The sequence below is a fragment of the Bactrocera dorsalis genome, unplaced genomic scaffold (genome assembly GCF_023373825.1).
Source record: "Bactrocera dorsalis isolate Fly_Bdor unplaced genomic scaffold, ASM2337382v1 BdCtg030, whole genome shotgun sequence".
Lineage (NCBI taxonomy): Eukaryota > Metazoa > Arthropoda > Insecta > Diptera > Tephritidae > Bactrocera > Bactrocera dorsalis.
The window spans coordinates 31656-58801 of NW_026038081.1; the positions used below are offsets into that span (position 1 = coordinate 31656).

General features: G+C 35.2%; 3 protein-coding genes across 5 annotated transcripts; 2 read left to right on the forward strand and 1 right to left on the reverse strand.

Annotated features, from left to right (window-relative positions):
* Positions 1-132: 132 nt before the first annotated feature.
* Positions 133-2377, forward strand: LOC105227087 (tRNA modification GTPase GTPBP3, mitochondrial). Its single transcript, XM_011206268.4, has 4 exons — positions 133-333; positions 392-792; positions 857-1611; positions 1674-2377. The coding sequence occupies exons 1-4, from the start codon at positions 228-230 to the stop codon at positions 1915-1917; spliced, it is 1506 nt and encodes a 501-aa protein (XP_011204570.2). The 5' UTR covers positions 133-227; the 3' UTR covers positions 1918-2377.
* On the reverse strand, positions 2254-18722 carry LOC105227088 (uncharacterized). Its single transcript, XM_019990609.3, has 14 exons — positions 18607-18722; positions 18160-18535; positions 17342-17643; positions 17125-17285; positions 16849-17039; positions 13534-14743; positions 11702-13148; positions 5952-6288; positions 4685-5851; positions 4537-4624; positions 4120-4443; positions 3886-4053; positions 3424-3528; positions 2254-3357 (listed from the first exon to the last, which is right to left on the reverse strand). Exons 2-14 carry the CDS (start codon positions 18321-18323, stop codon positions 3295-3297), a joined length of 5727 nt encoding a protein of 1908 aa, XP_019846168.2. The 5' UTR covers positions 18324-18535; positions 18607-18722; the 3' UTR covers positions 2254-3294.
* A 265-nt stretch (positions 18723-18987) lies between these two features.
* On the forward strand, positions 18988-25130 carry LOC105227089 (hornerin). 3 transcript variants are annotated; one of them, XM_029550556.2, is made up of 5 exons: positions 18988-19632; positions 19702-20305; positions 20375-20575; positions 20647-20801; positions 20941-25130. In XM_029550556.2, the coding sequence occupies exons 1-5, from the start codon at positions 19323-19325 to the stop codon at positions 20985-20987; spliced, it is 1317 nt and encodes a 438-aa protein (XP_029406416.1). In that variant the 5' UTR covers positions 18988-19322; the 3' UTR covers positions 20988-25130. The 3 variants fall into 3 exon arrangements, with proteins under 3 accessions (XP_029406416.1, XP_011204573.1, XP_011204572.1); XM_011206271.4 differs by having other exon boundaries at positions 18989-19632; positions 19756-20305; positions 20638-20801; XM_011206270.4 differs by having other exon boundaries at positions 18991-19632; positions 20638-20801.
* Positions 25131-27146: the final 2016 nt, after the last annotated feature.

The following is a 27146-nucleotide window of genomic DNA, read 5'->3' on the forward strand; positions in this document are numbered from 1 at the left end:
TATAATAAATCATTTCAACAATATTCGCATTCTTGGCTTTTACACAATTGTGAATACAAATCGAAAAATTATATAATATATATATATATATCGATAAAGAGCATTTCTCAACACTTTACACCAATCAGCTGTGCATACATATGTATACTTGTAAAATTATCTTTCATTGTTTACATCCCGGAACGAAAAATATTTCTATTTGTTTCAATTAAACCAAGTACCTTAAAATGAATCACGTCTATAAAATGGCAAAATCTTTTAAATACCCCAGTCGATGTTCGCGTAATTTAACAAATGCTGCAGCGGATTGCACTATATTTAGCTTGAGTTCAGGTTAGTTGGAGGAGTCATCGTGCGAAAATTATTGGTTACCAAAAATCTTTTAATTTAGGCTATGGCAAGTGCGGGGTCTCTGTAATTCGCGTTTCTGGACCGCAAACCAGGCATGCCCTACAAACACTAGTCGGCAATCGACATGAACTAAAAGCTCGTTATGCCTATCTTAGGTCTATCTATCATCCTGACACAAATGAAATAATTGATAAGGGTTTAGTCCTATGGTTTCCAGCCCCAGCTTCTTTTACCGGTGAAGATTCATGTGAATTTCAAGTACATGGCTCATTGGCGGTAATAGCGGCATTGTTAGACGCTTTAGGCAAAGTACCAGGTCTACGGCCAGCAAAAGCTGGTGAGTTTACTAAACGTGCATTTTTTGGTGGTAAGATTGATTTAACTGAGGTGGAAGGATTAGCGGACTTAATACATGCTGAAACGGAAGCGCAACGAAAACAGGTTGTCGAGTAAATATTTATCATTGTATATCCACAGATAGTAACACATCAACAAACTTTAACAGGCTATGCTCCAAAGTACAGGTGCACTTTCACGAGTTTACGACAATTGGCGCAAACGACTCATACGCTGCGCTGCACATTTAGAGGCTTATATTGATTTCGCCGAAGAAGAAAATATTGAGGATGATGTTGTTTTACAGTTAACCAAAGAGTTACGTCTTATCATAACTGAAATACGAGATCATTTGAATGACCAACGTCAGGGTGAAATGCTGAGGAATGGTGTGCGTACTGCGATTGTGGGCGCACCAAATGTTGGTAAAAGTAGTTTTCTAAATATGATTTGTCAGCGAGAAATCGCCATTGTAACGCCAATAGCTGGCACAACTCGTGACATCATAGAGAGTACACATAATTTTGGTGGCTACCCCGTCGTTTTTGCAGACACCGCCGGTTTGCGTAAGCACACAAAGGATGTTGTTGAATTGGAAGGTATAAGCAGAGCAAAGGAATGCTTACAGAATGCCGATTTAATACTACTACTAACAGACGCCCGGGAATTACTTCGAAATATTACCACCAACAAACAATCAGCTCAAGATTATCAGACTGACTACTTACAGCAATTAGACTTGGATGCGAATAAATTAATTGGAAAGCGTATACAACTAATAGCGAACAAAATTGATTTGCTTTCAACGACGGATCTGCAAAAGTTGGCGCAAATTGATAGTGTACTGAAAATTACTTGTAAACAAGCAGCTACCGATATTGTGCAACCATTTTTACGACACTTCGAAAAACTCCTTTGTGAACTGTATGTTTGTTGTAAATATTTTATAATTCAGTAAATGATTTATTTTTTTCCATACCTCAAAGCTGCGGTGAACCAACAGCCGAACATCCACGCATTACGCATGCGCGTTATCGCCAACAGTTAGAACGCTGCATTGAACACATACATATTTTTCTAAATGAATATGCGCCCGATATTTTTCCAGATATTGCAATTTCGGCTCAAAAACTTCGAAATGCGCTCAAATGTATTGAACGTATAACGGGACATGTGAGTTCGGATGACATTCTGGATGTGGTTTTCAAAGATTTTTGTATAGGTAAATAGAATGACAACGTTAAACACGTTGATTAGTAGCCTAGAATATGTCTTGATAGCGGTTTTTAAAGGCCACCTTTTTAGAGTTTTCTAATTTAGCCTACTAGATTTTCCTAATCTTATTTTGAGTAAAATGATGTGTTTGTTCTTAGCTGATAAGTTATTTTAAAGAAACTATTTTATATTTAACAGTTAAGCTAAAAATTTACAATATTTAAACCACAATAATATGGCTTTAAAAAGTTTGTTAGAAGTTATAAGAAAACTAAAAAAATATTGTTTCTTTTTAAATTCATATAATTTTGGACAACAACAACTATATTGGAAAAACTAACTACATATGAGTAGTTTTTTTTTTAATTTAATTACTTCCTTTATTGCATAAAATAAATGGGGTATGAAAAAATGTCTTTCATAAAATGTAAACAAATCAATAAACAGTTACATAGTACATGTCAATGAAAACAAATTCATCATTAATAGTATATCGTTCCGAATAATTTATACGAGCATATCTAAGTATATTATAATATCGTTTTAGCGTTATTTATTATTGATTTTTATTCATTTTGTTTTACACACCATGTGGTGAGTATAAGTTGATTGCAAATATGAGCATTTCCTAATTTAATTCCTAAAGGTTGTATTTAATTTTTCTATTTTTAATTTTTTCTTCTTTGAAATTTTTTATAGTAGCTCGTTTTTAAAGCATTTATTTTTTGTCAGTGAACATTGGAAATGTTTCATTTCTGTTTGGCTAACTAAAAAAACTATGTAAATATTTTTTGCATTGACTACAGTTTTTTTATGTAATTTTCAAAATTAACAGTTATATGCTTGCATTTGACAATTTAAGTACAATAATAGCAACAAAGCAGGCAAACAAACAGCATGCAAATTCATAACAGTTTTTATTCTATCTCTATTACTTTACAATTTCACTTTATTTTTGGAGAGAGCAGGCGTTTCCATTGGATTGCATTCATATATATTTTAGGCTTACTTTTTTATATAAATGTTTGCACTTCATACTGTTTTTGATTTTGTTTTCTTTTAAAATCGGGCCAATAATATTTTTTAAACCTTTTACCAACTGCGAACAAAAGCTTCATAATTCGTTGTATACAAAGAAACAAATGTTGGGTAAACTAAAGTTTTAAAATTAGTATACACACTCTTGACAAGCGTGCATAAAGCATTCGGTTAAAAAGTATAGTTTTGGCATTTTTTATAGTTTGTTTTGATTAGCAATTTCATAACATTTGAAATGTATTTAAGTTGCTATTGAGCTTTCATCATTTTCTCCCAGACCAGATTCGCCTAATAGTATAGGCTTTTCGGGCGAGTGGTGAAAAATAAGCGCTATATGCCTTTTAAGCGCGTGTATCAGTCATCGGCGTGATAGGAAACGTAGACAGCATCACCACCAATGCTAATCAAACATTGTCCCTGTAGAATAGTAAATAGTAAAAATTATTGTGGTACAAAAACGGATTCTGAATGTGTGGTACTTACTTGATTTTTATGCTGGTTATCGACTAAAATCAATTCACTCATATAGAATGACACCATAGCATTGCCGCCGAGTGCTGATATGTGTGCACGAACCACCGCTAGTAACTGAAAGGTAATACATATCTTATAATTATTAAGGATTATGTTATTATATAATATAGATTTAATAATTTTTAGGTTATGTGATGCCAAAGTATAATTATTAAGGATTATATTTTTTAGGTTATTAGAAAAGAACTATGCTTGGTATAAAATTTAACAATAAAAAAAACAAGCATACCCTGCACAAAAAAAGTTCCATACAAGAACTTGACTCGTTCTGTTTGTATGGCAGCTACATATGTACTATAGTGGTCGGAGCTGAGAGTTTTGCCACTTGAGCAAATATCCATAGGACATTTCGGGAAGTTATCTTATTGAATGAAAAAAAGTTTTCCATGCAAGAAGCACTGTGTTACTTACCTCCGTTATAAACGAATGCACAAAACCGCTAATGCCGCCATTCTCTCGTATTGAAGTGGTCTCACGAATGAAAAAGAAGTTCAAATTACCGAGATATTTGTCAATGCGCCCGCCTGGCACAAAACTAAGTGGTGTAATATCAACACCATAGCGATCGCGTAATGGGAACTGATAAAAATAAACAGTGTATTGCATGTTTAACCAAATATTGTTTTATAACGTGTAAAAACTTACGTAATTGTTGCGATTAGTAAGAGTGCCTTTCTTGCTCTGTTGTCGTGATGGAGATGTTTTCGCCATTTTGAAACTATTCATACCGTAAGGCGGAAGGTTTGAAGTCGGTGTTGGCGTCTCCACCATTTGATCTTCGTCTAGGGGGAAAATGTAATCTTCCTCCTGTAGCGTACGCTTATTGCCTGCACTCAAACCATTCGCATCGGGCGCATCGTTTGCTGTGCCATTCGTAAAATTGGTTGCAGCCGCTTTGCGACGATATTTAAATTTATTAGCATCATCCAAACCCAGTGCCATGCCAGTGACCAGCAGCTGTATCTGATCCTATAGGTTTGCAAAGTTGTTAAATAAATTATTCAGGGTTTAAATAAAAAGTAAGTATGAAGATAGAGGTAGTAACCACATTCAAATACCTACACTCTCTGGCAGATCGAGTCGGAATCGCAGATCGCAAATGGCACAGGGTATCATTGTGCGCAGTTTAAAGTAAATGGTCTGCAAAATTCTGAAAATATAATTTCGATATAATATTTCATTGATCCATATGAGCAATAGGCATACTTACCGCTGAAAATGTTTGGGGAATCCACTAATATTTTGGCTGACATCCAATTTGGCGCGCCATACTTGCGTGAACATCTGCAGATTTTTTACCGCCTCCATTTCCAGCATACCGGGCACACTTTGTGTGTTGACAACGTGGAAACCTTCTGGCGGATATGTTTCCATGAGCAAAGAAATAATTTCCAAATCTTCAATGTCGTCTACTTCCAGAACACAGGTGTCCTTATTGCCACAATTCAAATCGATCTCGATCACTTCATCGTCCGACTCATCGGTATCGGATTGTTTGTCGAGCGTTGCCACACCGCTACCTATTAAATCCGGATCTATACATTTAAGCTGATAAATTTCCTGATTGCGTTCGAATGTCTCCTGCAATTTCTTTTGCAATTCATTCAATTTCTGCTTGTCCGTCCACGAATTCCCAGCCACTATTTTCGGCACCTGTGGCACTGGTAGCGCACTCAGAAACAGTGCTGTGCCCGTCGCTATCAGGGCAATCATTCGCTCACCAATGGCTACTTGTGCTCTCAAACCAAATATGGCATTCATACCTTTCGCCTTCAACTTATTGATTAGCACACGATGTAATTCGTACTCCAGAAATGGCAAACCATCCGATATCTCTTTAGCATTCAGCTCTGAACGTAAATCTTTTTTAGCGCGTACCACTTGCGCTTGCATGAAGCAACCGCGTCCGGTGACATGAAGACGTTCAGGCACCTCGAGTGTCGCCAACAGCACATCTGGCACGCGTCCCTTCCGACAGATGGCACATTTCTTCATTTTCACATTGAACGGCACCGACGCCAAATTGTAGGGTACATGACAGACGCTACACGCCGAACTTTTTACGACACCCATGCTGGCCGGTATTGCATTCTTCTTACCCACTGAACCGTGTATTGTGGTGCCAAGTGATGAGGACATTGTTGTATCCTTCGTCAGCGAGGAAATTGTTTCATTTGCAATACCGTTACGCATATCTTTGAGCGTTTCGCGTTCTTCGAGCGATGCAGACATGGTGCCACCTGTACTGCCCACGCCGAAACCAATGCCTACGGGCTTTACAGCTGCGTTGAGCATATCAGTTTGGGAGACAGAGCGGTTGTACGCCATATTAATAACAGCGGCTGTGCCCGTCGCAGATAGCACGCAAACATCGTCACTGGAAAAATAGAAATTGTAAGATGGGAAAAACAATATTTCAAATTCCAAATAGATCCAAGTTATTAATTAGCTTTAGAAACTTTAGAATTGTCACTTACGAAATGGTCGTCGCTTCGGAGTAACCCAGCACCACATTGCAACCCAGTGCACGCGCATGCGAACGTATTTCCATACGCAATTCGGTCCACCAAGAGTCACGCACCTCGGGCTCATCGGGATTGGGAACACGTTCCAATAATTTCACCGAACGTGCAGCTACTGTGGCACCCAGATGCAATATGAAACCTGGAGGATATCTTGTCATGGTTAGGAAAGGATACTCCAACAGGCCATCCATGCCGTCGGTGTTAGCATTTTTAGCGCCTAACGGTTGATTGAGACGCATCAACGCTGTAGCGGCTACTAGACGTTCACTGGCCACACACAATGAATTTCCTACACAAAAGGAAGGCAAAATTATTAATATTTTTTTGGTAAATAATGCACAAATTTTATAAAAAAACATTCATCAACATGTACCAGATATTGTAGGACTCTGTGTGGGCGTGACTGTGTGTGTTTGTATGCAGAAATAATGGTTTACATTGAGGAATACAACAGATTGGTTGAGATGTAAAGTACACCACCGACTTACATACATACACACATACATATATACGGATAAATATTACTGAAATCTACAGTTTTTTGATGGAATGACATGAAACAAGGCTTACAATATTTTGCTTGAAGATAGCCTTAAAAAAAGGCCGGTTACTTAAATCCGAAGATTTCGTAAATTCGAAAAGTGTGTGAACAGCGAAATAAAATTGGAGGAATATTGCCGAGTTCACACTTCTTGACCGGAAAAAATTCGGTTACTTGGACCCGAATTGGAAATTCCGAGAACTTTTTTGAACCGTAATAGAAATACGAAAAGTTAGAAGATCACTATACGGAGGGTGTAGTCCAGACCTTGGCCTTTCTTCACCTTCTGTAAAGAATGTGTTTCGCGCGCTTGGCTCAACTTATGGTCAACATAATCGGCCTACCGAGCGTACTATTCGCAATACCATCCATCACCCATCTTGAGATCGAGCATTCATTACTGGATATATTCGACCGAATAGACTACGTCCAGCACATAGTGAACACAAAGACCGCGGAGAGTCGATTCGGCGCGGTTCGTAGCAACTCGGACTGACGTATGGAACGACTTGGCGCATCTTACGTCGAGATCTTAAATTGAAAGCGTACAAAATACAGCTTGTGCAAGAACTGAAGCCACTCGACTTTTCCAAGCAGCGCCGCTTCGCTCCATGGGCTCTTGAAAATTTCCGGAAAAATCTGACGTTTTTGAGTCAAACTTCGTTCAGCGATGAGGTCTTTTTCTGCCTCAATACGTATGTAAACAAGCAAAATTTCCGGATTTGGGACGAAGAGCAACCTGAAGAGATTCAAGAGCTGCCGTTCCATTCAGAAAAAAACAACGTTTTGGTGTTGTTTGTGGGCCGGTGAAATCATCGGTACATATTTCTTCAAAAATTATGCCGGTGAAAACATAACCGTCAATGGCGGCCGTGATAACCGACTAGTTGATGCCTGAAATTGAAGCTCATGCTCCCGGTGACATTTGGTTTAAACAAGACGGCGCAACTTCCCATACATTGCATCAACGAATGAATTTATTGAAAGAACACTACGGTGAGTTAAAAGAACTAGAAATTGTTGGTTTTGATATTACAAATTACTTCATTCTGATAACTAAAAATTTACTCGTATCTAAATCCCGAAGTTAATATGTAGGTATGTAAATGTTATTCGAATGTCATGAGCAAGAAAGAATGTTTAACAATAATTATTTTTTTTTATATAAAGAATACAAATAGTATGTATGCATTTGTATGTTGTAAAAGACATGGTATGGACAGTTATTTGGATGTTAATTGAATGTATTTAAAAGAAAAATATGCGCATGCTCTGAGGAGTTATAATTATGTATGCATATAAAATAATCAACATGCCACATTCATACCAAATACAATATTAAACATATACCCCTTACTAGCAAAGATAAGTAGATAAAATTTTCTCATTTTCCCAATTCCCACTGGTGAATGTAAGCTTAAAAATTGTTATAAATAATCTTGCCACTCATAGGTATCGAAGTTAATTCAATAATTTATTATAATAATAATCGTGAAAAATTTAATATTTGAAGAATTTTTGGGTATGTGTTATGAAAGGGAATATCATGACATGAGGCACACAAAAATGTAAATTCATTATAACGCCTCTCGAATATTGAAGATTTAGTTTTATTTCCAGCTATAAAAATTTGCTTTGCTAATATTTTACAAGAAATCTGTTCTTTAATGTACTTATAATAAATTTCGATTTTTATAAGCACGAATTCAGCATTTCAAGAATGGGCAAGGCGGATCAGGTAGCATTAAAGAAAAATCTATCTACACCAACAACCAGCTGGTCGACTTACATTTTAGGGAAGACTACAGATATCGAAAATTAGAGAATTAGCCCAATATTTAAGGTGAAGTTAGCTTTAAATAATAAGATTGGTTCAAGACATTATACGATTTTTTTGGGTAGAAACTGTATGTCATCCTCGTTTCTAGACTCAGTTTGAGTGTATATAGTATATAATACATCGAACAACATTCAAAAAGAACATCGAATATGAAAAATGTAAACATCTACTTTTTATCGTACAATGTTTCCAAAATCGATATTTATTGGAGTAAAGCACAAGCTATAGTAGAGCGAGAGGAAAAAAATAACTTAAAGATTTACATTTAAATATAATAAAATGATATTAAATATAATATTGAAGTTATACAATGACGATTTAAAAAAAATATTGGGTAAAATATATCAAGATCATATTTGACCCGGACTGGTACTTTAACTTTTTTTCTTATATTGGTAAAACCTTTTTTTTTTATAAATTTATACTATGAGCAAAAAATAGTAAAACTCTGTTCATAATTTTAAAATTCTTAACTTATTCTTCAAAATCTATGTCGTCCCACTCGAAAGTAATCACATTTGTGGCAACGTCTTTTCCGAACGTCAAAACTATTGTTAAAGTCAGTTTCCGGAATAGCCATCAATATGCTTAGCGATTCACATTTAATGTCTTTAATTGACTCAAAACAGTTTCCCTGGAGCGGTCGTTTGAGTTTGCTGAATAGCCAGAAGTCACACGAAGCTAGTGATATTGGAACCTATCGTGCTTTCACTTCACTCAGGCCCAAATGATCTTTCATAATGATTTTCACTTATCCTTCCAATATTCCAACGATGTCAGTAAGATCTCTGACTGTTAATCGTCGATTATCAAGCACAAATTTCATCAGTTGATATTGATAGCCGTCCTTTACGTGCTTCGTCGACAACGCGATCTCTACCCTCTTTGAATAATTTGTACCAATCAAAAATCCTTACTCGCGACAATTATCACCAAAGCCCTTTTCCAACATTCTAAACGTTTCGGCACCAAAAACCTGATTCCGCAAAAAAATTTCATCACAAACTTCGAATGCACTTTATGTACTTCAGAAAGACAAGCCTATACACACTACTGATTATTTGGATATGACATTTGGCACAGATGTCACTGACATTCATAAATTTAAATTAAAAAGTCTTGTTATTTTTTGCTCACAGTAGTATGGAGATCAAACTTCACACGAACATAAAAAATATTTATTTTTTATTTATGAAAAAATGTTTAGCAATTCGGTTTGGGCGCGCAGTTCAATCAAATTTGATTTTGAGTGTAACAATCAAAATTTTTTTGACAAACAATAGATGAGCTGTTGACGAGCTTCACTGCAATTTAAGTGAATTGCTCATGCACCTCGTCGGTCTACTATGCGCTTAGGCTTAGACAAGAATTACGATTGTTGTATTTCAGTACAGCAACACACTACATCAATATTAATTACGGGTTAAATAGAGCGAGCGTAAAGACAGAGAGACAAAATAAAACAGACACAAGACCATATTTTTTTACTTACTTTTGCGATGTAAAACTGTATTTATTTTGACAATTGTTTGGTTTTTTACGGATAGCATGAGGAGAGAACAAATTGTGGGTGTTATTTCAGTAAGAGTACGAGGAGTATATTCATTAAAACCGCTGATAAAATGGTCAGTTATCAGTGGTTATTCAAGAAAATATAGAACGATTTATCATAATAATATATTTTGGATTTCGGAATCGAGAAGAAAAATTTAATTCATTCTGGCAATATCCATAAAAATTGTCAAAGTGATTAAGATTGAATTGACCAAGAAATTATATTTCAGAATCATACTGCTGTCTTAACTTTATGGTTTATTTTATTATTCCTGATTTTTTTTAACACTTCAATATTTTTCTCTTTGTGTCAGTATCTTTTTATAAATACATCGACATAATTCGACTTTTGGTTTGCTGGCAGCACTCTATAAAAGTTTCAGTCATACTAACTCATTTAAGAAAAAAGTTTTGTTTTTATATTTATTTTTTTAAATTAACGATAGGTCTTAAAAAATAAGCCTGGGTAGGAAATACTAGGGTGATCCTTAGGCGCTTAATACGGTGACTCAACGCCTTTGATGGCGACCGTCAAAAATTGATTTAACGAGTTTCAGCGTGTACGCACGTCACTCAAATGCTCATAAACAATTAGCACGGAGAATCACGTGGTAAAAGTTCACGATCTGATAGTGACAGACTGCCGATTGAAGATATGCGAAATATGTAGTTGAGACCGTGGGGATCTCAAAAGACCGTGCGGGTCATATCTGCCATGAAATATTTGGCAAATGCAAACTGATCCGAAGAAGACGAAGATGGAAAGGTAATAGTCACCCTTTTCTGGGGTTCACATAGTGTGATCTACACCAAGTATTTGGAAATAGACAAAACGGTTACGGAGCTCTACTCCGCTGATTGAAGATACGCGAAATAGTTGAGACCGTGGGGATCTCAAAAGACCATGTGGGTCATATCTGCCATGAAATATTTGGCAAATGCAAACTGATCCGAAGAAGACGAAGATGGAAAGGTATTAGTCACCCTTTTCTGGGGATCACAAAGTGTGATCTACACCGAGTATTTGGAAATAGACAAAACGGTCACGGAGCTCTACTCCGCTGATGTATTTCGATTTGCCCAGAAATGCCGGAAAAAGGTGTCATTTGACGAACGAAAAAGCTCTTTCAGCTCCGCCTTCAGCGCGACCTAATTGATCAAATACGATTTCGAGGTGGTGCCACATTAAAGATGTTCTGCAAAATTTGTGTCCAGCCAAATGTCGGGAAATACAACACCATTTTGTAAAAAGCATTTACGGACCGCACTCGCGTGATTTCGATGGTAGTGATGTCTTTTGACTTACTAATTCCAACAAAGCTTTAGCAATAATGTTTCAAAAAGAAAAATGAAAGCCAGAGCTTTAGTAATAAATGATACACACATCTCATTTAGCTTTCTTTAAGCTTTTTTGCAAAAGTAGGGACGATAAGACGACTCGAAGAAATGGATGTTGATTAAAAAAATATACGGAACAGGCGGAATACAACACATTAGTGCCAGGAGAGGAAAAAATGTGAGAACACGTTCAACTAACTCAAAAAAAAATTTTTTTGGAGGAAAACTGTATACTGCATATTTTTTTAAACTTTATGCTTTGCGGTTCTCGATACTTGTATAATATATTGCGATTTTTCCTATAATATGTATTTATATAAAAAGATAGCACACTTTCAGGCATACTACACTCGTTTAAACCACACACTACAAAGCTCTAATTGTTGTAATCAGTTAAGGTATAAATGCTAACAAGAAAATCAGTCTTACCTTTTGGCGTTATACTCAAGTCTGAGTCGGATGAGCGTCGACACATTTCCGTCGGCATCGAATCCTTCGACGGCGCTGGTATTGAGTTTGTTGCGCCACCATCTGTGGTCGAGGCCGTTGATGAAACACTCGTGTTAAGTGCAGTGCCCGCAGTTGTTGTAGTTGTATTGCTTGCGCTTGTCGCGCATACTGAATTCAATGCCAGCTTCGACGGACTTGCGCTTAGTTTGGCACGTCCACCGTTGTTGCTGGACCCCGGCACAAGTGATGCTGACGACGGCGCGCTGGCTAATGTATTAGCGCTGGGCATGGCGGCAGCTGCTGCCACTACAGCGGCCTGTGCTGGTGATGCGAAACGTTTCAAACTGGGACTGTCTGTGATGCCGGACGACGCGGCAGCCGCTGCTGCCACTAAGGCATTGTTGGAAGCTACTGCTGCGGCGTTCACCTCATTCAATGACCTATGATGTGGCGATTGAGGTTCGCGCGAACGGTGTTGACGATTTTTGGTGCAAAGTAGCGGTGTACATGGCGATGAAGTAGGCACGGGCGCGTTTACGAACAATTGCGTTGACGATAGCGAGCGCGATGATGATAGCGTGGGCGATGACGGCAATGGTAATGGCAATGGCAATGGCGGTGGTGCAAGCAAGTGTGAATTTACAATATTATTACTATTATGATTAGTAGAGTTTTTAATTGCATTTGAATAATATGGATTGGGAACACTAGGAGTACTAGGGGAGCGCTGTGGACTACTAATACTACTACTAGATGTATTGCCTACTACGTACTTTCTGCTAGTTACAGGGGAATTAGCAATAACATCAATGGAGTCTAGCGGCGGCACAGCGCTAACGGTAGCTATGCTAAGTGTACTGTTGCCTAAGATCGGTGTGGGTATCTCGGTGGTCTCTGAAGCGCTGTCATCCAACACAGTCGATGCATCGTCTTCTATAAAGGGTATCTTCAAATCAGTCTCCGAAGGTGAGGGGGTTGAGGGACAAATTTTAAATACAGGACATTTGGCATTACTAGCAAATGATTTAACAGTGACTGGCAGATAAGCCGAGCTGGAATCTGAATCCGAAACGTAACCAAAGCCATAGGCATTAGTAGCGTACATATCATCTTTGGTGGTGGTTAAGTCAAGCTCTGGCGCATTAGCATTGTTAAGTGTTGTTGTTGGCGAATTGGCGCCGCTGCGTCTAAGATTGATTAGCGAACGTGAATGGGAAATATGTGTGGTTGGTGGTGGTGCGCATATATCGCCATCCCAGTTTAGACAAATCTCCGGTTGTGAAGAATAATATGCTTTACTCTCCTCTGACGGGGGTTGTAGGAGCAAAGTATTCTTTTCCTGAGATGGCGCTGCAGCGCGACGTTGTTGTTGTGGTGATGGCGTAGCTGATTGTTCCACTTTCTTTGGCTTTGAATGTATAAAATCCTGAAAAATAAGCAGCAAGGCAGGTAAGCAGTTGGCTTTGAATGGACGTACTTATAAGAGATTTCGTGGAATCCGTTAGACTACACGAAGACTGTGAATATTTCCAAAAATATTTCTCAAAAACTTTTAGTAACCAGATTATAACTTTACTTTAAAATATTTTTTAACAAATAAATTTGGAATACGAATCAATTAATTTGGATTCTTTACTGCAACGCCTAATTGTAGGCAATTAAATTTACTGAAAAGTATTACAAGTATAAGCTTTGTCAATAATATTTTAAACACATGTCTAACCAATAAAGTATTTATCATTACATAATGATTTGGCTACTTAAAGCTTTTGGGAAATATAGTTTCACTGTCTACTCGTCCATAACTGCACCTGCACATGTTGCGACAATGTTTTCAGGTCGCGCAGCAATGAGCGCCGTGGTGTCAAATCGGTTAAACTGTCATCGAAACTCTCCAACTCGCTCGGCTGTATCCACTTGGCATCAACTTCTTCGGTATCCTTGCATATTTTCAAATATTTCTGCATTTTCACATGTTCCACCGCCTCGCCGCGCGCCAATTCACGCGCCAACTCTGCCTCCGAGCCAGAACTGTCTGAATTGCTTAGGGAAAACGTATTCGGCGAGCACGAATGAATCGTGGCTGTGTCGTGTACGCTCAGCTGTAGATGATGCGGCTCGTGTTGCGAGAATTCACCAAATGGATGATAGCCGCCAATAGCGGCCACCACATCAACACAGCTGCTACTATCGCTACGATCACAGCTACCGCTCGCCAGCGATGGTGTTTTATAATCGTAATTTTTATTACAATAGAACTGTGTTTGTTTACCAAGCATTGCCGCTAACTGCTCTTCATCGTAATCGATATCATCGTGACCGTCACCGCAAATATTTGGCGAGGAGCGTGTACTATCCGAATACTCAGATATCGACGCAATTATCGGTGAGCCTGTCTTGTTCGCCGAATTATATTCGGCACTCACCGAGCGCAAAATGGCATGCGGATTGGAGGTAGCGCTACCACCTGTACTGCCGCTGCCACTACTACGCTTCACCGTCGATTGACGTTGCAAGAACGGTTTGGTCGTGACACCGCCAACACCAACGCCAAACATCTTATGTTTAGCCTTGAAGCTGGGACGCCGGCGCAGATCGTAAGCGGTGCCAGTGGAACTGCGACCTGATGAGCCTGAGGTAGTTGCGTCATCTTTTATCAGACCGCCGCTGGCGCAGAGGCTGCTTAACGAACGTGAAGTGCTGCTCGGCGACTTGGACTCGACGCTCTCACCGAATTTACGCATGAATGCATTATACTTTTCGTTGAGTATATTTCGTGAAGAGTGTGTAAATCGTTTCATATGATGGCGTAACTTTTTCGCCGGCTTCTCACCGCGCTCATCCTCCTGCCGCATTAGATCGTGCATAATTTCATTATCTTCCATTGCGCCCGTATTGGCATGCTGCAGATCGAAGAGTATCGATGAATGTGATTTGCGAATTTGCAGTTCACAAGGCGGCGGCTGTTCGGCCAGATTGATGTGCGAACCTGTCAGAAATTCTATGTACTTCTTTGTACGCCTGAAGCCAACAACAACAACGTTGGCATTTCAAATGCAAATTGATGGAAATATCAGTCAATAGAAGGGGTAAGGAGAGGGGGTAATTTTTGTTATTGAGCATAACGGTAACGAGAAAAGAACACAGTACGAGCAGGTTAAATGATTCATACGAGTATGTACATATGATGTACGCAAGCACATAAACCCATAGGTTATGCGAACGCAGTGGCGAGTATACGAGCCATTAGGGATTTACAATACAGAACAACAAATAAATTTTTCATTTTCATAAAACAAAATTCAATTTGATGTTATAAACAAGTTGTTTCAAGCAATTTTACGCGTTTTATTTGTACATTGATGAAAGTTATTCGAGTTTAATATATGGACAGTTCATAAATAGAATTATATAATTTGAATTTATTTACATACATACATCGTTAAAGATATTGTATTAGCAGCGCACAAAATGATTGGGGGTGAGAAGATTTTGATTTGGTTTTTGGTGGTTTTAAAGGAGAGGGAAAAGATATTATAAATTTTATATTATGCTTGTGTTTGAAAACATATTAATAAATACATAGTATAAAATTTGATGGACACACACACATACATATATAAAAACATACAACACTGCAGAAAATTCAGGCTGATAACTATCATAAATTGACGATTTTTCATGCTAAAATAACTTGGTGGTAGTTGGACGAAAATTGAAATTGGATAAATTTTTGTTTTGGTATGCCGAAATAAGAATTTATAAATAAATGTTTATAAATATTAAGGACATAATTTCATATTTCGTTTAATTATAGTTTTTTTTTTTGCACATTTAATTTATTACATCCTGGACATCGAATAGAAGAAGAAACGTCGGAAAGTCTATATAGTATATACGTATATATGGTATAAATGATGAGCGGGTCAAGCTTAATCCATTTAGCGATGTCCATCTGTCCGCCTGTCTTTATATATGCGAACTAGCCCCTGTGTTTTTTTAGATATCCATCCGCAAATTTACATAGGTCCTTTTCTCATCAATAACCTGCTCATATGTCGGAGTTGTCGATAACGGATCACGACAGCATATAGCTATCATACAAACTGAAGAGAAAAAATCAAGTTCTCGCATTGAAAGTTTTTTTTTGACGAGTTTTCTCCATTAAGTTTGACAAGAATTATGACAATGGTAGAATCTTTGAAGAAATTATTTAGATCAAAATTAATCGACAAAATCCAGTCTTTGTTAGAATCTATTGCATTTGTGAAGGGTATTATAGCTTCAGTGGAGCCTATGTTAACGCTTTTTCTAGTTTCAGAATACTATTTTTTAATTAAAATCGGTTACATCCTTAATACGAAATAAACTCTTCCTAAAAATTATTTAAATTTTATCACCGTTAAATCTCTAATGAAGTTAAAAAGTTGAAATTATGCAAACAATTTTCATTATTTTATAACAACATCGTTGCACTGAGTAAGTAAATAATTAAGAAAAAAATAAAGATTAAAACACTACAAATCGCAAAATATATAAACATTTTAGTTAATCATGTTACTTATACGACGTGGTGGAAATTATTTCGACGCGATTCAAGCGCCATATGTAACTTGTTATACATACATTCATATGTACATATAAACGTGAATAAATAAGGTACATAGATCAAATCATTACACTTTTCTTTACTCCACTTTTTTATTCTCATATTGCCATAGTTTTTTACTATCGACTTTAATGAGATACATCTGTATATGCATGTCCTTGGCCTTATTTTAGCATGTTTGTAAATATGTGTAAACCTATGTCCGTGCAATTGTGGCAAAAATAACTGCATAAGCATCTGAATGTGCTTGTATGCGGCTGTGTGCGTACACATTTGTTTGCTCATAAACTTGTATCATCAGCAGTGATGACAGCGGCAATTTTTAAAAAACGCTTTATGCTGCTACATACGCAACAAACGGGACATATACCCACACGCGCATAAATATCAATATACACACCTAGTGAACATAGGTATGTGGAAAAACATATATGAAACACATACGTACGAATAAAGGCACATAAAACTTATTTCTATTAAAGTACACAGACGAGAGCTATATAAAGGAAATACTCACTCTTCAATTAGCGTATTATCAGCTGTGCCTGCCGCTGGTTGGCTGCTGCTTGTATCTTTAATCAAGGTCACTGCAGTGCCAATTCCACGCGCCACCACACCTACATCGCCCTCCAAGTCGAAACATTGCGTATAGCCAATAACGGCATTTGCACCCATATTAATAGCTTTTAGACCCATTTTTCGTTGCACCTTTAGGAGAGTAAAATACGTAGTCACATATAAGAAAAACTCATATAGTATTTAAAAATTCAGCGGTATTTTGTTTTACACATACTTGTCCCGATAATTTCAGAAACACCACTTGTCTTGCCTCATTGGAAGCGCGCGGCGTACGTATTTTATCTATCCATTGATATTCAGGATCATCGTTGACGACCAGCTCTTCGACAAAACCATGTATCATCTGTGCGCGATACCCATAGGGTATACATTGTGCTGTAATGTAAATAAACCTTTAATGTCAGAAACACATTTGGTAAAATGTAACTTACAGTGAAAAAATGGAATACCGCATGAACTCTGCCGAAATTTATTTAAATCAGAAAATAAATCTACTTTGACTATCACATTAACTTCGCCACGTATGCCATGCATGGTATCGAAAACTGGTATCCAGCCAGATAATACAGTACCCTTTCCGTGTGTCGTTGGTCCCGACATTTCCAAGCATAAGGGATTTAAACTTATATTCACTTTTCCAATGGCATCGTTCGCTGAGTATGTGTCATAATCCATCAATCGTATCTGCAACGGTTCGTCTTGTAATTCAGCATCGTCCACTTCGAAGCGAAACCTATGTATAGAATTAATTAGTACAAGAAAAAATTTTAACTTCGGTTGCACCGAAGTAGCAATAACCTTCACAAACAAAAAAGCTTTCTATACAAGAACTTGCTCTCGATCGGTCAGTTTGTATGACAGCTATATGCTATAGTAAACCATATAAAATAATCCGTGTCAAGATAAGGCAAGACCTTGCTTCTGAGCGTTCAGTTTGTATGGCGACATGACTATATCATCTATTACATGTTCCCTTCTGTGTGTCAAACTTAATATACTATGTTGTTTATGGTATAAACATTTTCCTAAACTTATAACGAATACATAATAAAATATGAAGAAATTTTGAATTTAAAAAAAATTTAAAAAAAAAAATAAAAATAAAAACAATAACAGTATCGATATTATAACTATCTCTGCGCTTAGACTACCTTATCTTGTCAAGTTATTAAATTTGATCAGATTGCAACATACTTTAAATTTGATGTGTTAACAAAGAAGCAAATTCACTATCGCACTTTCCACTTACCAATCAGTATTCCACTGTGGATTTAAACTTTTACGGCAGACATCCGTTTTGTGCGTAACATTGCCCAATTTTATTTCCACATAAGCATCGGTGGTGTCACTACTTCTATCCATTACGGGCAAATTGCGCCCAGCTTTAATTTTCACACCGACTTTGCCTGGCATTTTAACAGCTGCTGACTATCACTGCTGGTGCTCCCCCGCCTCCTGACTGATTTAAATTTATTTTACACACACATACAGACACAAATGGCTCTGAATTTTTGGCGAACGATATAACACACGTTGCTAGCAGTCCTCAAAGCAATTCCTTTTCTTGCAGCGATGTATGCCGACTACAACAATTGCCTTATGAAAGTAAGAAAACCCCCGGTTTCCTGGAATGAAATATGGTCAAATACTTAACAGTAATTAGCACAAATTTTTGGAAATTAAAAGAAAACCGCACCTCCTTTTAACACGGAAATTTATTGTGAGGAAAATCTATGCATACTGTTCTCAAAATATTTAATAAAAGCTGTCAAAAGTGGGATCAGTGAAAAGAGCCATGTAGGAAATTAATTCAAGCATACGTAGTTTCCAAATATTTTTCAAAATTGATCTTACGTCTAAAAGTTGTTAAAAAATACAATTTTACCTATGTTTTCATAATATTAGCAAAATATAATATGCATATGTATAAACAAACATAAAATGCATTCTCTCCTTTTTCAAAATATGTGTTTAATTTTTAAATAAAATAAAAAATATAAATGAATTTTTAACCTCGATGCATGGCAATGGCAACCTTATAGGAGAGGCGGTCTTTATGCATTAAATACATCCCTGTTAAGCAAAAATCGATATCAAGTGCGACGCCATATTTTTTCACAAAGTTTTTAAGTGCTGCAATTTTTTCTGCCAATAAATCTCTTAATTTTGTGGAATAAAGTGCAGAAAATTACATTAAATTATAATAAAAGTATCAATAAGTGTATACCTTAGCATAATAAGTAAGAAGTGCGCAACAAATTAATTCAATAAGGATATAATTGCATAAGAAATTTTTCACTCAGAACAACTGCCGGGTCGATTGTATGCATAAAAGTACACATAAAAGAAAATAATTGTGTTATAAAAAGCAGTTTAGAGGTTTTATTAGTTAAAATTTGAAGTGAAATAAAAATGGAAGCACCCCCAGCAGGTATGGTCGCGCCCTCTGGTCCACCAGCTCCACGTGGTGGTGGTTATCGCGGCAGAGGTGGACCAATGCGAGGAAGCTTTGAACGCGGTCGCGGTAGAGGCATGGGTAGGGGCCATTATATGGGTCGTGGTGGTATGATGGGAGGTGGTGGACCTCCACCTCAAGGTATGGGCCCGGGTGGACGTGGTATGCGTGCGCCAAGAGGTTCAGGTTATCAGGGTCGTGGAAGTTATATGCCACGCGGGGGTGGACCACCAATGCGTGGTGGCCGACCTCCCATTTATGCTCAACGTAAGTATAACAGTATATATTAGATTTTTGTTTATATCAATGAAATCATTCACAATACACACACAATAGCAAAGCAACATACGGGTGCAGAAAACAATAAAACAGTTTCACCTGTACCAACAGCAAGCTCAGCCACTCCAGCCCCAGCAGCTGACGGCGCAGCTCCAGAATTGGCAGAAACAAATAATGGGACCGCTTCAGCACCTGAAGTCATTGCTGCAGCCCCAGTTGCAGTTAGTTCTAATGGTAGTGTAAGCAGTATGCCATCTCGAGGACCACCTCGAGGACGCGGATCCTTCTCTCGGGGACGTGGGGGATATAATTCACACATAAATGGTGGCATGCATGGCATGGGTCCTGGTGGAGAACATGGTCAAATGCCGATGAGACGCGGAGGCCCACCACGTGGGCGTGGTGGCTATGGTCAATCGATTTCACGTGCCCCTATGCACTCTCAACCGCATAGCGCTAATACACAAATTGCACCGGTACCATCATTGAAACGTGGTGCACCAGGTGGCCCCCCTGGACCAAAGCGTGGTCGTTATGAAGGTGGTCCATATTCACAACGTCCAATGGTGCCGAAGTATCATCAACCAATGCAACATGCAGCTCCAATGGCTCCACCATCTAGTTATGGTGCTCCACCTAGTCACCATCAACAACAACAAAGGTATACATTATTAAAATTATACCTTTATAAAACTTATAGGAGATATTTTGTTCATGTGTTTTTATATAGCCATCATAGTTATGCCACACATGATCAGTCCCAAGCAGTCGATCCGTATGCTCAATCGTATGCTGCGCCAGCCGCACAATCATCTTATAATGGCTATGGACAAAGTGGGTATGTTACACATGCACAGGCGGCACCACAGGCCAGTAGTGCTTATTCCACACAAGGCACCGAATACGATCAAAGCCAATATCAGACTTATAGGTATGAATTATATAAATACTGCAGTTAAAATATTGTGTATATATTTTTGGTTATTTATGCAGTTCTAGTAGTTATGGTACGCAACAAGATACGCGTTATCAGACGTACGGCCAAGATTATACCCAGCAATATGGTGCGCCAGCTGTTGATTATAATACAGCACCACAGGCAGACTACTCGCAGCATGGACAGCAAGCATATGACGAGCGTGCTTACGCTGGTTATGGTAAGTTTCAGTTACATAAGTTTCAATTAAATGAAGTTTCGTAAAAATAATATAATTGTGAAGAATCTTATTTAGTTAGTGTTAATTTTTGAAGATTTCTAATTCTATTGACAATTTTTTCCAATTCGTCTAAAAACAGATTCACAGTATCAGCAAGGTTATTCAAATGCAGCTGGCTATTATTAAAACAAAAATCTAAACCGTTTTGACGATGAAACACAATTCAACGCTGTGCGTAAAAAGACTTCCAAATTACACATACTTGCAGGAAGGAATCGGTAACTGTTGCAATTGTTGTGTGAATAGAATGTGAAAGTGAAAACACGTAAGAGTTTATGCCAAATATGATGAGCATATAAATTAACTTCATTATTTAACGTTTAGATTTAAGTAAAATTGAAACAATTAAAAAACTATATGTATATGGGTGATTATACAATAGTGCGTCGATAGAAATTGTTGGTGAAGCATACAAGAATTAAAAGTTCTTGTGTTAATGAAAAACCTAAATATATCCATATGTGTGTATGTGCATTAAGATATCATATGCAATTTCTAGCAACATAATGTATAATCCATTTGATCTACTAGATGTTTAATGTTAAGAAAGAAAAGTAATCAAGTTTTTTTTTGTCATAACTTACAACATAATAAAAGCGAATTTTGTCCCGTACTCCTCCCTCCATTAGCGTCCCAATCAACCATACAACCCTCTAACAAAACCCGGTAAAAAAAGCAAAAACTAAACGGACAAAAGAAGTAACTTGCTATGCAAATAACCAGATAATTCTCATGAATTATTTTAGCTTATATTTAAGGCTAACTTTTGACAATTGATTTTCGATATATATTTTAAAATTTTGACTAGAATACAATTTATTGAATAACTATGCAATAAACAACACATGAATTGCACCTAAACTCATTATTTTTAATTTGCAGGAGTAAATAATATACTATTATTGTTTTTATAATTCAGTGCAGGCGATCTAAAGAAAAAACAAAATTATTTAAGCAACTTTCGCCGAAAGCATGATCGAATGTATTAAACTAATATACTAGTTAATAACTGTAGTGACCTCAAAATTGCTATAGGTATTTAGTTTTAAGCAAAAATTGATATTTTCTTGCGCGGAAATTGTCAGAAAATTGTATGTTTTACGAGAATTTGACAAATTTACTATGTTTTATTTTTGTTTAATGGCTTAACAATATACATACATACATTTTTGTATAAAAACTTAAAATATTCATTTAATTTTTCACACATTAAAAATAATTGATAACACATTGTTAAACAAAATATGCATATGTGTAACTCTAAAAACGTATATATTATATGAGAAAATATACAGCAAGCACATTTCAAAACATAAACGCATTCTAGAACATTTTAGCAATTATTTTACTCCAAGTCGGACAACGTGTATGTTAGAAATGCTGCAAGTTAGAACTTCAAATATTAACTACGAAAAACACAGAAACTATATGCTAAAACTCAATAAAAAGCTAGTAGTACCCAAATTGTTGTAACTCATTAATTTTACTCCAAATTACAGCCATCTGAAAAAAAAAACAAAAAAATAGTTACAAAAACCAACAAACGATAATAACTGCGCAAATAACAGCGCCTACATTAAGCAATCAATATATGCAAATATGTTTGTGAATACAGTGGCAACGATTCGCTTTGGCATAACAAAAAAAGTGTGAAAACAAAGTTTCACAAACTTTTATGTTTTACATTTATGTCAGTTTTGTTTTATTAATTTTATAATGCTAACTTTTAGAATAAGTAATTGAAATGCTTTGAGTGCAACAATTCTGTGATAAAATTACACAAAATAGTTTAATTTTGAAAAAAAGTCAGCATAACGCTTAAAAAGCTGGCTACAATTACATTAGCGATCCCGCTTAATTTAATAAACAATTTTACATAAAGTCGGATTTAGACCAGGGTTGCAAATAATAAAAAAACAATTGTTTTGACATTTGAATTAAATATATTTTTGTAATCTACAAAATCTAAATTAAGAGTGATTTTTAAATTTCTTTTACCAAATACCGGAAATATGAAATTAAAAAAAATTTAATCGAAAAAATTAATATTATATTCAAATACAGAGTTATAAAATAAGAAAAAAATGCAAAATACCAAGCTTGTAATTAAAAATGAAAAAAAAAATTATAATCTCAAGCTTATAATTAAAACAAAATAATTTAACCAAAACTTAATTCTGATTTAATTATTAAAAGTAAGATTTATAATTTTCACTATTAAATTTAAAAAATTACATTTTTAATCCCAAACATCTTGGATTCAAAATAAAATATTCAATTTAAAATTTTTTTATAAAAATTTAAAATAAAATTTTTTTCAAATCACATCTTGGAAGATGTTCGATTTTGTGATTAACAATTTTGAGGTAAAAGATTTGCAATCCTGATCTAGACTAATCAAAAAAAGCTTTGTAAAATTACAATCCTTGGAACAACAAAAGAAAACTTTTATACAAGTGATGACAAAAATCAAGCCACCACTGTTATACACCAGCTAAACCTCTTAACCCTCAAATTGCTCAAAGAAAAACTGTTTTACAGTAGAATTTAAGGCATCATCGAGTCTAATTATCTGGTCGTCCAAACATATTTATTTTTTATATTATTTTTATTTAAATTTAATTTCTTATCTTGGGGTTATTAAACATCTAATGATATAATTATTACGTTGCCATAACAAGATATGACAAAGGAGCATGATAAAAAATGAAGAAACATTCAATATTTTCAAATTGGAAGTTTTCATGAGTAATACATAACCTACAAAAACATTTCGAAAAAAGTTCTCTAAAGTCAATTAAATTTAAAAACATATTATGAAGAACATGAAATTATATAAATTCAGTATTAAACACCTTAATCGAATTTGTTAAAATATGTATTTTATAAATACTCGAAACACTTAGAAACAGTGTGTTTCAACGTTAATATGTATCACAAAAAACATGTTTCAGTGATAACCTTGATGTTTTGCGAATATTAATTGCTGTTGGAAATTTCATGGTAGCCAAATATGCGAATAGAGCCTGAACTCAACTGAAAACATGTGTTAAAAATAAAAAAAAAAAGAATCAAAGACAATCCATTTGAAAAAGTGGAAAAGTATACCCCGAGAGAAAAACCTACATGTACCAATATTGATTAAATCAATAACAGTAGTTTAAAGTAGCCTAAGTCGGCTGTATGTAATGGCGGAAATTAAAGTTATTCCAATTCATTTAATTCGCGACTCGAAGTTGAAAGCTACGTATTATGTAAAAATATATGTATTGAAAATGCTCAATTTTTATTAGAGATCAAAAAAATTTACCTTAGTCTAAGTCGACTTAAACTACTTGTAACATGTTGTCTCAGAACTTTTCGTGTTAAAATCGTAAAATTGCAAAATCTCTATTGAATTAGACATTTTTTCATTTGTTGAAATCAAAAATGGGCATACATAAAAATGTACTGTACCATTTAAAATATGAAGCGAAGGGTTAATTTAATTTAAAAACCCAAATTTATTAATGAAGTAATTGAATTTTTGAAAATATCAGAACACGATCTGAGAAAATTATCTTGAAATACAGCGCACCAAACGTATTTATTTTTTAACTGTTAATAATTCACGAAACTTTTACTCGTTCTGTAACGAGTTATACATATATTTTTTTGAACGGAAATTATGGAATATACATATGTATATTAAAGAAATCTACTTAACTAATAGAAAGTGAAGAATGGTAAGTGCAAATAACAAACTGTGATATTAATGTGATTAATTGAAGTGCGCAATGCTTAAAGTCACTGCTCCCTACATACATACATACATATAAGAAAAATAACTTCTTAGTTTAGTTCTCTGCTTTACAGGCTGAAAAGGCGTTATAAGTGATATAAAAAAGTTTTGCCATAAACGAAACAAAGAAAAAAATTAAAAACAAAAAATAAAAGATTTGCTCAACCCGGATGCAAGAAAGAATTCAAAAATGGATAAACCAAGGAATGGTAAATTTTAAATTCCTTTGAATTACATACATACATATTTATGTGTTTTGTTGAAATTGTTTAATTTTTGTTAAAATTATACCAATATATAAGTTTACAACTGTTTCTGTTTGTATCTCATTGATTTATTATTACAAATTTATGATTTTTTGATTTTGATCAAAAAAATAACCAAGACATTAGATAAGTGCAATAGATAAACAGTATGAATTAAATAAAAAATTAAGAAACGAAAATATACATATGAGAAATAATAACAGCGTGCTATTGTTACTAAAAATATTCATAACAAAACAACTCAAAAGTAATGATTGTCTGAATATAAAATCTGAAAAGACATTTCTGCAACACACTTGCTATTACAAGCAAAATTTTAACTAAGAAGATATAAGAAACGAATCAACTAATTTCGGCTGCAATAAATACTGAATGTCTGACAAACATTCTCTGCGAAAAATGTTTTGGCGAATAAGCTCAAAAAAAGAAAATATCAACTAAGTATATAGTGAAAGACTGATTTTAATATTGAAATATGAAAACAACAAATTTTTCTAATGAAGAAGTACAAAAAAAGTAATAATAATAAAGCGCAAAGTTTCTACTAAAACTGACAAAGAAACAAAAAAAGAATAGAAAACACACATTTTAATAAACGTTTAAAACGCAATAAATGCTGTAATTGCCAACAATTGCTTTATTAGAAAGAGTTCTTAGGAAATATTACATATAGTACAAATATTCTTAAAGCGCCTGCTTAAAAACCCGATGGCATAAAACAAAGATGTGCAAAAATAGAGAAAAAACTTGAGTGGAAAAGCAGAACATTTTGTAAAGTTTACTCGATTGAATAATATCGCTTTTTTCATAAAAAAATTAGTTGACTAAACTTCTCACCAAAAATTTCTTACCAAAAATATACTTATGTGAAAGTTTATTTCAAATGATCGAAAGCAACTGCACTCCAGTAATACATACAAGCCATTCTGAAGACTGATTTATATTTACATTTATATTAAATAATTATAAATTGAAATAAAATAATTAAAATACTAAAGATTCAAGACACAAACTTAAAATTACTGATTGAAACGAATTTATTGCTTTATTTTTTCTAACGAAAGTTATTTTATTTTCTTTGTTTAAATTGTGTTTGTTCTGAGTCGATTTGTTTAATTTTATTCCTTTTTTAATATTTTTCGTTTATGTGTAAAAAAAATTAAATAACACCTGTACTGCAGATGACTCAATAAACATATTTTTTAAACAATTTCGTGGTTTTAATAACGTTTATAAAAATTAAATTAATCTATACATTTTAAAATAAACATATTGCTCGCAACTACTAACGTAATAAGGTAAGCATTTGTACATGACCATATTTTCATAACAGAGTATCAAATAATGCTTAAAAAATTATTGAATGAGCATTTGAATTTAATTTTTTTTTTAATTTGTAATCCCAAAAATCTTAACTAAAAATAAATGTTAATCCCAAATACGGATTGAAAAAAATTTATTCCCACAAATCAGATTTAAAAATTTTTATTCACACATACCGGTTTGAAAACAAAAGTTTAATCCCAAGAATACATATAATAAAGAATTAAAAAATAAATTATTTTGAAATTAACATTTTTTAGATGCTAGATCACTGGTTGACAAACTAAAGGTCCATTCACATACAACTTTCATCGTTTTACATGACAGTTCATGCTGAAATAATGAAACGATGAAAGCAAATGGTGTGCCAGGGTTGTTTGTATCACCTAAAACTAAATGAATCAGATATAAGGTTATATATCGTCACCTGAAATGCAAAATAACGTAACACCATTTTCGGAAATTTACAGTGGCATGAATGAAACATGAAATAAAATGGAACATGAGTGAAACAAAGTTTTAATATTGGTGAAAACTGGTTCATATCTGACCGCAGAACCTGAAAATGTTCAACAAACATATGTAATATGAAGTAGTGAAGCGTAATCAATAAGACACTCAATTTCGATTTTTTTTTGCATTTTAGGTGACGATATATAGAATATATAAATGATTAGAATGGCAGGACAAACGGAAATCCGGTTGACTATCTGTCGGTCCTTCTGTCGTCCGTGCATGCTGTAACTTGAGTAAAATCAAGATATCTTAATAAAACTTGGTACACATGTTCTTTGGCAAAAATATAAGGACGAGTTCGTAGATGGACGTAATCGGACCGCAGTCACGCCCACAAAATGCCAAAATGCAACCGCTGACAGTGATAAATCAATAAATAACTGCGCTAGAGACGTTAAT

Coding starts and splice junctions, on each gene's coding strand:
- LOC105227087 (XM_011206268.4), top strand. CDS start 228: ATGAATCACGTCTATAAAATGGCAAAATCTTTTAAATACCCCAGTCGA. Junction 334..391: donor TATATTTAGCTTGAGTTCAG/GTTAGTTGGAGG, acceptor CTTTTAATTTAG/GCTATGGCAAGTGCGGGGTC. Junction 1,612..1,673: donor GAAAAACTCCTTTGTGAACT/GTATGTTTGTTG, acceptor CATACCTCAAAG/CTGCGGTGAACCAACAGCCG.
- LOC105227088 (XM_019990609.3), bottom strand. CDS start 18,323: ATGCCAGGCAAAGTCGGTGTGAAAATTAAAGCTGGGCGCAATTTGCCC. Junction 4,625..4,684: donor TTCCCCAAACATTTTCAGCG/GTAAGTATGCCT, acceptor TTATATTTTCAG/AATTTTGCAGACCATTTACT. Junction 4,054..4,119: donor TTACTAATCGCAACAATTAC/GTAAGTTTTTAC, acceptor TATTTTTATCAG/TTCCCATTACGCGATCGCTA.
- LOC105227089 (XM_011206270.4), top strand. CDS start 19,323: ATGGAAGCACCCCCAGCAGGTATGGTCGCGCCCTCTGGTCCACCAGCT. Junction 19,633..19,701: donor ACCTCCCATTTATGCTCAAC/GTAAGTATAACA, acceptor CACACACAATAG/CAAAGCAACATACGGGTGCA. Junction 20,576..20,637: donor AGCCAATATCAGACTTATAG/GTATGAATTATA, acceptor TTATTTATGCAG/TTCTAGTAGTTATGGTACGC.